The sequence below is a fragment of the Bufo bufo genome, chromosome 4 (assembly GCF_905171765.1).
Source record: "Bufo bufo chromosome 4, aBufBuf1.1, whole genome shotgun sequence".
NCBI classification, from domain to species: domain Eukaryota; kingdom Metazoa; phylum Chordata; class Amphibia; order Anura; family Bufonidae; genus Bufo; species Bufo bufo.
In genome coordinates this window covers 547148526-547160753 of record NC_053392.1, presented here as the reverse complement: position 1 = coordinate 547160753, position 12228 = coordinate 547148526, and the positions used below count along the sequence as shown (strand labels likewise).

Genomic DNA, 12228 nt, shown 5'->3' with positions numbered 1-12228 from the left:
AAGAGGGTTGAAAGAAGTCTCTCCAAGAGACATAGCAGGGCTCTGGATCTTTCTCCCGTGGCGGGCAGGCGGGATTCTCCGGTCCCGGAGAGTAGGCCGGTGGAGCCTCCTCTGGCTCTACACCAATATCACTCATCTTTGAAATCTCAGGTGCGGACGTTGCAGCAACGCTCTGTTCACTTTCCAACATGCTCGATCCTTCTCTGGAGAGCGATAGGGTCGCGTCAATTAAATCAGCCAGCTCCTCCCCTTGCACTGGGAGGCCGCCCCCCAGGTATTCCAGTATATGGAAGGCGGTGTCCATGCTGGCAGACATGCAAATGTCCAGATAAGCAGTGGCGCCTGACCTTGAACTCCTTCCCGCTATTTCCTCAGAAAGGCGCCAATTTTTCCCGCCTTTTCGGGATGAAGATGACGCAGCAGTTATTTCAGCAAGCTCAGCGGCCATCTTTAGCAAGAAACGCTGTCTATTCACTGACAGCAAGCAGGATGATGAAAAGTCCACAAAACCACACTCCAATGTGGCGATTTTCTTCCTCTTGGTAGCGCAACACTGCACAGCGCTTTTTAGAGGTTTTAGGAACACTTTTGGTATGATTTTCAGTTCACAAAGTCCACTTTAAATAAACAGGCAATTTGTCACTTTGGTCACAGGGCAACTGTATAAGGCACAAAGTTCACGCTTCTTGCACTAGAAAGCGTGCGTATCCTGTTCGTGACGCCAAAAGAGAGGTGCAGCGTACTCAAGTTGTGTGTAGAAATGTGTTCCTGGGTGTAGTAGTGCAATAGACACTAACCTGAGACGGCTGACTCTCTGCATAGGCAGGTGATGGTAGGAAAATGTTCGTGACGCCAGTGCCAATTAAACGGTGGCACGCCGTTTGCTGATAGCAGGAATAACTGAGGAACCACGTGATGTTAAAACAAAACTCCAACTTTAGTAGTTTCCATATAGGGACATTAACGGAAGCACAGTTCCTTTGCATACAGTTGATTTTTCAATACGGTCGATGCAGGCAATACAGATTAAGCAAGGTGACTTCAGAGTGTGAAACACAGGACTTGCAGTACAGGAGCTTGCACTCTATTCCTGACTGATCCTGGGACATAGAAAATCTTCTCCAAGGCCCAATACCTTAACTCTGGCGTATATCCTTGGTTCTCTCTTTATAAAGTACCTCCTCTGTTATCTTGAGTACCTCTTGCTTTCCTTGACATGCCTCTGTCTCTCCCTCAGCTTCCTCAGCCTCTAGAAACTTCAGCACACTCTAGAAACTTCTGAACCCCAGGCTGTTTAACAGTGGTCTTCCTGCTTCTGCATATATAAATTTCAGGAGGGGAACCTTCTCCTTGGATCTGGAACCCGGTTACAGGGACTACAATACCCTCTCCTGGTCCGCAGGCTTCAGGCCTGGACTGGACTCTGACATGGTCTAGTCTCCAACTCCAGACTCCAACTTTAGACTCTAGACTGACTTTCCTTTCCCTGACTGGGCCTTATATAAACTAGGGCTCCCTAGCTCCCTCTAGTGACTAGAAGCTGGAATGACACCCCTAGCAGGCCTGTACATGCAAGTTTCACAGTAACAGGGAAATACATAGCATTACATTACATGACAATTTATAAAGATGACATATACCAACTTCCCCATAATTAAGGAGGGACGACAGCACACCAAGTGACCCTTTTGTAGTGACGGGCATTACAGTCCCCGTACACTACACATTAGCTGCACCACATCTGCAGTGTAAAGTGTGCTCTTAATAAATTTATCTGTGACATACAGTGTACTCTTTCAATAGATGGTGTCCGCTTCTGACAGTGACATTACCAGGGCCACATCTGCAGTGTAACGTGTGCACTTCAAAAATTTATCTGTGACATACAGTGTACTTTTTTGCGTAGATGCTGCATACAGTGACATCCCAAATATCTGTGACATTCCCTGTAATTTTTCATTAGTCGCTGGTGACAGCAATGACATTATCTGCGGGATATCTCCTGTGTGACGTTTCCACATCCCAAATACCTTTTTAAATTTGTTTACGCATACACTTCCAAATCCTACACTACTGTACGTGTGACAGACTTTCAATCATATATGACATTTAATATGAAGAAGGCGAGCAGTAAGGGACGGGGCAGTGGCCGTGATGCAGATGGTGCAAGCAGAGGCCGTGGCCCTGGGCGCGTTTAAACTGTGCCTGCTGCCAGAGCACAAGAAAAGCAATCATTCACGATACCTAGCTTCATGTCACAGTTTGCAGGGTGGCACAGGACACCACTCTTGAAGTCAGACCAGTGCAACCAGGTGGTCGGTTGGATTGCAGCAGATAATACTTCCAGTCGGTTAAGCACCACCGTGTCTTCCACCAAGTCCAGTCTCAGTAGCCAAAAGTCTGCTCAACCCAATTCTCACCCTGATCCTCCTTCCTCCCACCATGGAGAGTCTGGGCAAACAAGTGATCCCACATTCGGATATTCCGAGGAGCTCTTTTCAGCGCCCTTCCTTGATTTGGCCCTCTTGCCAAACACGCCTGAAGAGGGACAGATCTTGTGCCCTGATTCCCAAACTCATGAGCTTCCACAAACACAAGAAGATGGCAGTGGGGGATGGCAATTACTGTTTAATACGTTGGATGATGATGAGACACAGTTGCCAATAACTCAACAGCAATTACTGTCTCAAGAGGTTGATGAAGAGGATGAGACACAGTTGTCAATCACTGAGGTAGTGGTTAGGTCAACAAGTCAGGAGGATGAGCAGAGTGAGGAAGTGGAAGAGGAGGTGGTGGACGATGAAGTCAGTGATCCAATCTGGGAAGGTGGAGAGCCGAGCGAGGACAGCAGTACAGGCAGTGGGTGGCAAAAGGGAGAAGACGAGCCACACCAAACAGGCCTGCAACTTTTTCCCGGAGCACCCCCTTGCGGAAATCTCCCTTGCCAAGAGGTAGGTGTTTTTTTGGCGCTTTTTTGAGGAAAGTACGGATGACAAAATAATTCTAATTTGCAACCTGTGCCATACAAAAATGAGCAGGGGCATGAACACTAGCAATCTCACCACCACCAGCATGATCCGCCACATGGCATCAAAGCACCGTAATAGGTGGGCCAAACGCCTGGGTCCGCAATCTGTGTCTGCGGGTCACACCACTGCCTACTCTTCCCCTGTGTTACGTGCTGGCCAATATCCTTCGCAAGCACCATCAGTGACCACATCCACTTCCATGTCACAGCGCAGCATACAAATGTCCTTACCCCAGGCATTTGAACGCAAGTGCAAATACCCAGCCACCCACCCACAGGCCATAGCACTAAATGCACAGCTTTCCAAATTACTGGCCCTGGAAATGTTGCCATTTAGGCTTGTGGACACTGAGGCCTTCCGCAGCCTCATGTCGGCAGCCGTCCCACGTTACGCAGTACCCAGCCGCCACTATTTTTCAAGGTGTGCCGTGCCCGCCTTACATCAACCTGTGTCCCTTAACATCACATGTGCCCTGACCAATGCAGTTACTGGGAAGGTCCACTTAACCATGGACACGTGCTTTCGGCCAGGGACGCTACATTTCCCTGATGGCACACTACCCTGGGATGGCACGCCAAGGATCTTAAACTTAGTGGTTCAGCGGTTTCTCAAAACCTACCCCAATTTGCCTGAGCTACTGGTGAAGGTGCGTTGCGTGTGTGCACATTTCCGCAAGTCATCGACAGCTTCAGCCGGTCTGTCAACGCTGCAGCAGCGATTCAAATTGCCAGCTCACCGGCTGTTGTGCGACGTGAACACGCGCTGGAACTCAACGTTCCACATGTTGGCCAGGCTTTGTGAGCAGCAGTGGAATACCAGCTGCAACATGGTTGTCGCCTTTCCAGTCAGCTTCCACTCTTCACAAGCAAGGAGTGGGCATGGATGTCTGACCTCTGTGAGGTTTTAAGAAACTTTGAGAAATCAACACAGATGGTGAGCGGCGATAATGCTATTATCAGCGTAACCATCCCACTTCTGTGTCTACTCAAACGCTCGCTACTCACAATTAAGGACGATGCTTTGCATGTGGAAGAGGTGGAAATGGGGGAAGACATTACACAGGGTGATAGCCAAACCACCCTTAATTTGTCTTCTCAGCGGGAATTGGACGATGAAGAGGAGGAGGAGGAGAAGGAACAGGAGACGGTTGCCTCCGCTACAGAGGGTAGAACCCATGGAAGTTTAATTCCATCTGTTCAGCGTGGGTGGGCAGAAGAGGAGGAAGAGGATGAGGAGATTGAGAGTCATCCTCCTGATGACGACAGCAAAGTCTTGCCTGTTGGGACTCTGGCACACATGGCTGACTTTATGTTAGGCTGCCTTTCCTGTGACCCGCGAGTTATACGCATTTTAGACAACACGGATTACTGGTTGTTCACCCTTCTCGACCCCCTCTACAAAGAGAACTTCTCATCTCTCATTCCTCTGGTGGAGAGGATGAGCAAAACGGTGCAATACCAGAAGATCCTTGTTGAAAAATTGCTCCAAAAATTTCCCTCTGACAACGCTGGCGGCAGGGTGCGTAGTTCCATGGCCAACCGAGGAGGGGAGAAAGGGGGAACACACAGCAGTTCCAACAGAGGCAGGGAAACACTCTCCAAAGCCTGGGACAATTTCATGACACATTGCCAGCACCCTCACCCTGAAGCGTGGCCTAGTGTCACAAGGAGGGAAAATTTTTTGAAGATGGTGAAGGAGTATATAGCAGACCGTGTCAGCGTCCTCAATGATCCCTCAGTGCCTTACAACTATTGGGTGTCCAAGCTAGACACGTGGCACGAACTGGCGCTCTACGCCTTGGAGGTGCTGGCCTGCCCTGCCGCCAGCGTTTTGTCTGAGCGCGTATTTAGTGCTGCTGGTGGCATTATAACAGATAAGTGTATCCGCCTGTCAACTGAAAATGCTGACAGGTTGACTCTTATAAAAATTACCAAGGCCTGAATTGACCATGACTTCTCGACTCCACCAGAGGAAAGCTGATGAACATAAAGGCACTTTAAATGTGTTGTTTATAATGTACTGAATACACTGTATTCCCATGCACCCCTTCCACCACAAACAAGGGTATATGGTTGAATCTTCCTTTTCTCATCCTCCTTCTCCTCTTCCATCATATCAACACATGCTTATTCGTCACATATAATGCCCTCGCATATATGCCCTTCGCATATAATGTTTTACAGGGTCAGCTCACCAGCAGGCTCTCACCTACAATGTTTTACAGGGTCAGCTCACCAGCAGGCCCTCGCATATAATTTTTTTGAGGGTCGGCTCACCAGCAGGCCCTCACATATAATTTTTTAAAGGGTCAGCTCACCTGCAGGCCTTCGCATATAATGTTTTACAGGGTCAGCTCACCAGCAGGCCCTTACCTACAATGTTTTACAGCGTCAGCTCACCAGCAGGCCCTCGCATATAATTTTTTACAGGCTCAGCTCACCAGCAGGCCCTCGCATATAATGTTTTACAGGGTCAGCTCACCAGCAGGCCTTCACCTAAAATGTTTTACAGGGTCAGCTCACCAGCAGGCCCTCACATATAATATTTTAGAGGGTCAGCTCACCAGCAGGTCCTCAACTACAACCTTTTAGAGGGTCAGCTCACCAACAGGCCCTCGCATATAATTTTTTAAAGGGTCAGCTCACCAGCAGGCCCTCGCATATAATGTTTTACAGGGTCAGCTCACCAGCAGGCCCTCGCATATAATTTTTTACAGGCTCAGCTCACCAGCAGGCCCTTGCATATAATGTTTTACACGGTCAGCTCACCAGCAGGCCCTCGCATATAATTTTTTAGAGGGTCAGCTCACCAGCAGGCCCTCTCATATAATGTTTTACAGGGTCAGCTCACCAGCAGGCCGTCGCATATAATTTTTTAGAGGGTCAGCTCACCAGCAGGTCCTCGCATATAATCTTTTACAGGGTCAGCTCACTAGCAGGCCTTCACCTACAATGTTATACAGGGTCAGCTCACCAGCAGGCCCTCGCATATAATTTTTTAGAGGGTCATCTCACCAGCAGGTCCTCACCTACAAACCTTTTAGAGTGTCAGCTCACCAGCAGGCCCTCGCATATAATGTTTTACAGGGTCAGCTCACCAGCAGGCCCTCGCATATAATTTTTTAAAGGGTCAGCTCACCAGCAGGCCTTTACCTACAATATTTTACAGGGTCAGCTCACCTGAAGGCCCTCAGCTAATTATACCTAATAGGTAATTTGCGCGCATGCTGCCTTGCTTGGATGTGGTAGCCGTAGCTGATTCTCAGGCTCCCTCTCCAGAATCGAACCATGATTCCCCCTTAACCCATGGTCTACATGGTTTGGGCTCAAAATAACTTCGAAAGTTGATAGGGCAGACATCCGAATGGATCGTCGCCATGACGGGGACGGGGACGTGCAATCAGCCCCAGGTTATCTAGAGTCACCAAAGCGGCAGCCGACCCTCGCCCATAATGTTTTAGATGGTCAGATCAGCAGGCCCTTGCTCCAAATGTTTTTGAGGGTCACCAGCAGGCCATCAATCATAATTTTTCAAGGCTGTGTATGATGCCCTCCTTTATGTGCAACAAAGGGTATATTGGAGTGCCGGTTCCTTGTAATTTTTGGCAGCCCTTGGACTTAGTGCATAGGCTTTATGAGTGTAGGAGTCCCACTACCTGAACAATTTTACCACAACGTGAATGAGGCCCTCCTTTATGTGATATACAGGTTGTATCGGAGTGCCTCTTCCTTGTAATTTTTGGCAGCACTTGCACTTTATATACAAAGTAAATATACAGGAAAGAATGTTTCCTAACAATTTTTCCTCTAAAATCTATTTTATCTTCAATTTAGTGCATATTATTGTCAGTCTGTAAAAGTGGCATACTACTTGGACAACATCGTTCCCAGCCGTGACCTGGGAGTCCAAGATGCACCCAGACATCCTCCCCATGCTGTTCCCGAACCATTTAGGTGGTGTTTCCATCATTTTCTGACCTTTTCCTATGAACTAGGCACCCTCCCCTCTTCAGAGCAGGGGGTGCCTGGTTAATGCTTGGGTTCTCCCATTGACTTCCATTATACTCGGGTGCTCGCTAGAGCACCCGAGCATCCCGATGTGTTCAGCCAGAGCACCTGAGCACTTTGGTGCTCGATCAACACTAGTTAATACCAAAAATGACTAATGGTTTCACAAATAGGAATAAACAAGTGGTTGTTTCCTGAGTGGGAGGTGAGGGACCCTCTGCAGTCACACATATTCACTTCTTCTTTCTGTGACATTTTGAAATGATATTTATGTGTTTTTATATACCATTAAATCTAATATTAAATCTAATATTAAAAGGTGACACATGCAAATTACATCTCCCACCGAAGACAGCATGAACAATAGAGGGCCCTGTGCATGCTCCTTGAGCTCTAATTGTGCATAGAGTAAATTAGCTAAATGTTAAATAGTAGAGTGCTCATCGCAGATCACCACCCTTGGAACAGTGTAGCAAAACCTGTAATAATCTGTGAGTCAGTTTCTTTGATGGCCTCAATCCATTTTTAAACTAGGTGAATAATTACTGTAGCCCCTGACATGTATAGTCCTAAGCAGTAGGAAGTACTATAATTGTGGTTTAAGGGCTAGTGGGGTCCTTGGTCTGGAGGTTGCACATATGATATGTCTACCCAAGTGTTCTAACATTCCTTTAGAAGGTGACCATTTAGAGGTAATGTGCGAGAACCACTTTTCAGGCATTTTCGTACTAGGTTCCATGGTCTTTAATTTACATACTGTCACATAAATTCACCTTTAGGGGTTGTCTGGTTTAGGAAATCCCATTTTCCAACAAACAGTTAAGAAATTTTAAGGCAACAGAGGCGAGAGTCCCATATTCAGGATATTCAGCTATTACTTAGAGGGTAAATTGGTTGAAAAGAGTGTCACTCTTGATGGTCTGTATTGATTTTAATGGGCACTGTGTAATACTTTGCTTCACCTGTGGTGGTGCTGCAGAGTAATTGAACAGTTGTTGTTGGATTTCCTAAGAACTTACAGCTGATCATTGGAGGATTCAGTAGTGCAATGTTATGTGATCAGCATATTGTCTGGATTTATTTAACCAAAAAAGACTGTCCAAAGTGGACAACCATTGTCAAGAAGCACATGAAAACATACTAATAGAGACTAAAATGCAATAAAGATCATCCTTGTGTCTGGAATTACACATGCAGTCAATAACAAAGGGGATAGGTCCAACCAGAACTGGGCCACCTTCTCAAGGCCTCTATAGTAGGCACTTCATTCAAGAAGCTCTGTCACCAGGATCCACCCTATTAAGCCAGGCATGCTGCCTGGTAGGGCTCATCATGCTAATTAAAACTATATCTTTGTTTGGTCTGTATGCTAAACAGCTGCAGAGATATCTGCATTTCTATTCATATGCAAAGTTTGAGCGCCAGGAGGCGGAGCTGAATCCTTTGAGCACTGCTTTGTAATGCTCTGATTGACAGGGATAGCACAGTGGTCCAAGGATGCAGTCCCACCTCCTGGTGCTCGAATGTGCTCATTTGCATATGAATAAAATGCAGATCTCTCTGCAGTTGTTTATCATACAAACAAAAGAAAGAAATTGTTTTAATCAGCATGATGAGGCCTACCAGGCAGTATGCCTGGTTTAATAGGGTTGATCCTGGAGAGAGAGCCTCATTCAGTCTTGCATAGTGTAGAAATAGTTTCCTTTCCTCCTTGGAAACCATCGGCAAGCTGCTTTGATTAGATTCGTTGTTCTTATCCTGTGTAGTGCTTGTTGATTTGTGTCTTGCTGTGAATGGACTACGAATCTAATACCCTAATCCTGCTCATTTATTCATAAGTAAAGCATTTGTTCTTAAAGCATTGGTTACTAAAAAGATCCACGTTATGTTGTGTCTACAAAAGATGACAACTTTCATGGGCGTATTTTCCCTTAGCTGCTGTTTCATGGTCATGTACAGTCGTGGCCAAAAGTTTTGAGAATGACAAAAATATTAGTTTTCACAAAGTTTGCTGCTAAACTGCTTTTGTTTCAGTTGTTTCTGTGATGTTGTGAAATATAATTACACGCACTTCATATGTTTCTTTTATCGAAAATTACATGACATTTATGCAAAGAGTCAATATTTGCAGTGTTGGCCCTTCTTTTTCAGGACCTCTGCAATTCGACTGGGCATGCTCTCAATCAACTTCTGGGCCAATTCCTGACTGATAGCAACCCATTCTTTCATAATCACTTCTTGGAGTTTGTCAGAATTAGTGGGTTTTGTTTGTCCACCCGCCTCTTGAGGATTGACCACAAGTCAAGTCAATGGGATTAAGATCTGGGGAGTTTCCAGGCCATGGACCCAAAATGTCAACGTTTTAGTCCCCGAGCCACTTAGTTATCACTTTTGCCTTTTGGCACGGTGCTCCATCGTGCTGGAAAATGCATTGTTCTTCACCAAACTGTTGTTGGATTGTTGGAAGAAGTTGCCGTTGGAGGGTGTTTTGGTACCATTCTTTATTCATGGCTGTGTTTTTGGGCAAAATTGTGAGTGAGCCCACTCCCTTGGATGAGAAGCAACCCCACACATGAATGGTCTCAGGATGCTTTACTGTTGGCATGACACAGGACTGATGGTAGCGCTCACCTTTTCTTCTCCGGACAAGCCTTTTTCCAGATGCCCCAAACAATCGGAAAGAGGCTTCATCGGAGAATATGACTTTGCCCCAGTCCTCAGCAGTCCATTCACCATTCTTTCTGCAGAAGATCAATCTGTTTAAGTGGTTTCTTTGCTGCCCTTCTTGACACCAGGCCATCTTCCAAAAGTCTTCGCCTCACTGTGTGTACAGATGCGCTCACACCTGCCTGCTGCCATTCCTGAGCAAGCTCTGCACTGGTGGCACTCCGATCCCGCGGCTGAATCCTCTTTAGGAGACGATCCTGGCGCTTGCTGGACTTTCTTGGACGCCCTGAAGCCTTCTTAACAAGAATTGAACCTCTTTCCTTAAAGTTCTTGATGATCCTATAAATTGTTTGATTGAGGTGCAATCTTAGTAGCCACAATATCCTTGCCTGTGAAGCCATTTTTATGCAACGCAATGATGGCTGCACGCGTTTCTTTGCAGGTCACCATGGTTAACAATGGAAGAACAATGATTTCAAACATCACCCTCCTTTTAACATGTCATGTCTGCCATTTTAACCCAATCAGCCTGACATAATGATCTCCAGCCTTGTGCTCGTCAACATTCTCACCTGAGTTAACAAGACGATTACTGAAATGATCTCAGCAGGTCCTTTAATGACAGCAATGAAATGCAGTGGAAAGGTTTTTTTTGGGATTAAGTTAATTTTCATGGCAAAGAAGGACTATGCAATTCATCTGATCACTCTTCATAACATTCTGGAGTATATGCAAATTGCTATTATAAAAACTTAAGCAGCAACTTTTCCAATTTCCAATATTTTTCTCATTCTCAAAACTTTTGGCCACGACTGTACATACGGATCTTGTTATGCCATATGCAATAATTATGTGTCAGTATATGTCAATATATTTTGCATTCCACGTCTAAACATTTTAACTTTATATTTTTCTGAAATACTCATCATAGGGGCACAGAAGGAAAAACTGGAAAGTGAGGAAATTTGTCCTCAGAGAGGACCCCGCTTACCTGCACTACTATGATCCAGCCTCAGTAAGAGAATTGTTCAGACTTTAAACTATTTTTATTATATATTCAGTGATTAATCGAACATTAAAGGGGTATTCTGGTTACAACAAGTTATAACTATCAGATTTGTGGGGGACCTACCACTGGGACTTACACAGATCCCGTACCATGTGGACCCCCCCCCCCCCTGAAATGGACGGAGCAGTTGGTTGGAAATGCTCTGCACTTGGCTATCTCCGGCGCTCCCATTTTACATAAATGGAGCTGTGGCACGCATTCCCGACCAACCGATTCTTTCATTTCAGCGAGGCTCTACAGGGTACAGGGGCCCCCGTTCTCGTGATTGGTGGGATTCCCCTATCCTGTGGATACCCCTTTAAAAAGCATCAATCAAAACACATTTCTCAACACTAGAATAGGACATGTTAAAGGGATTGTCTAACTTCAGCAAATGGCATTTATTATGTTTATCATGTAGAGAAAGTCAATACAAGACACTTACTAATGTATTGTGATTGTCTATATTGCCTCCTTTGCTGGCTGGATTCATTATTCCATCACATTATACACTTCTCGTTTCCATGGTTATGACCATCCTGCAATCCATCAGTGATGGTTGTGCTTGCACATTATAGGAAAAAGTGCCGGCCTCCCTGGTGGTCGGGACCATGGGAGTTCACATAGGCTATTGCTTTTTTCTATAGTGTGGAAGCACGACCACCGCTGCTGGATTGTAGGGTGGTTGTAACCATGGAAACAAGCATTATATAATGTGATAGAAAATGAATCCAGCCAGCAAAGGAAGCAATATGTGCCTTTTATTAACTTTCTCTACATAATAAATGCTATTTGTTGAAGTGAGGCAACCCCTTTAAATCCCACTGAAGTTAGTCCAGAAACACCGACAAAAACCTTCTAGAAAGGCCCATTGTGGGGCTTGTCTAGAGAGCCGAACTCTAAAGAAAGAAGGCAGAGACAGTGTGCTGCCATCTGTTAATTCCTGATTGCTGTACACATATAGGACATTTATCAAGACTGGCATTTTCATTGCTTGTCTTGATACCCCTGCACAGCCAGAAGATGCTCCAAAGTTATGTTGTGGCTACAGGCTAAAATCTATGGCAGGCTACCAGCTCTTGTAGATTTCTGCCTTTATTCATGGCAGAAAACTGGCATAAATGAAGATAAATGTGCTGGTCCTGTTAGACATGCCCCCTTCTTTGCCACACCCCAAGTTATGCCGCAAAAATGGTGTGTGAAATAAATTGTGGCTTTTTAACTCCACAATAGTAGAGTAAATATCATGAAAAATGTCCCTTCGGTGTTTTTTGGTGCAGTCTTGGCGATCACAGGACCTCCAGGTGCTGGCTTGCTGCAAGAGTTGCTGTGTCTTAGCAGACCCAGATCAACTTTGCAGTCCATGTCAGGGGACTTTATTCAATGTGCAATCAGGGTCAATATGTCAGATTTAGTTACAGGGGATATCAGCAATATAAGAAAAGTAGTGATAAAATGTCCTCCAAAGGCCTGACCT

At 45.6% G+C, this 12228-nt stretch overlaps 1 protein-coding gene across 1 annotated transcript in view; it reads left to right on the top strand.

The window, feature by feature from the left end:
• PLEK (pleckstrin) overlaps window positions 1–12228 on the top strand; it is a 64809-nt gene that overhangs the window by 49450 nt on the left and 3131 nt on the right. Inside the window, exon 7 of the mRNA XM_040430049.1 lies at window positions 10635–10718. Within this exon, the coding sequence (XP_040285983.1) occupies window positions 10635–10718 (84 nt within the window). The remainder of the gene's footprint in view (window positions 1–10634; window positions 10719–12228) is intronic.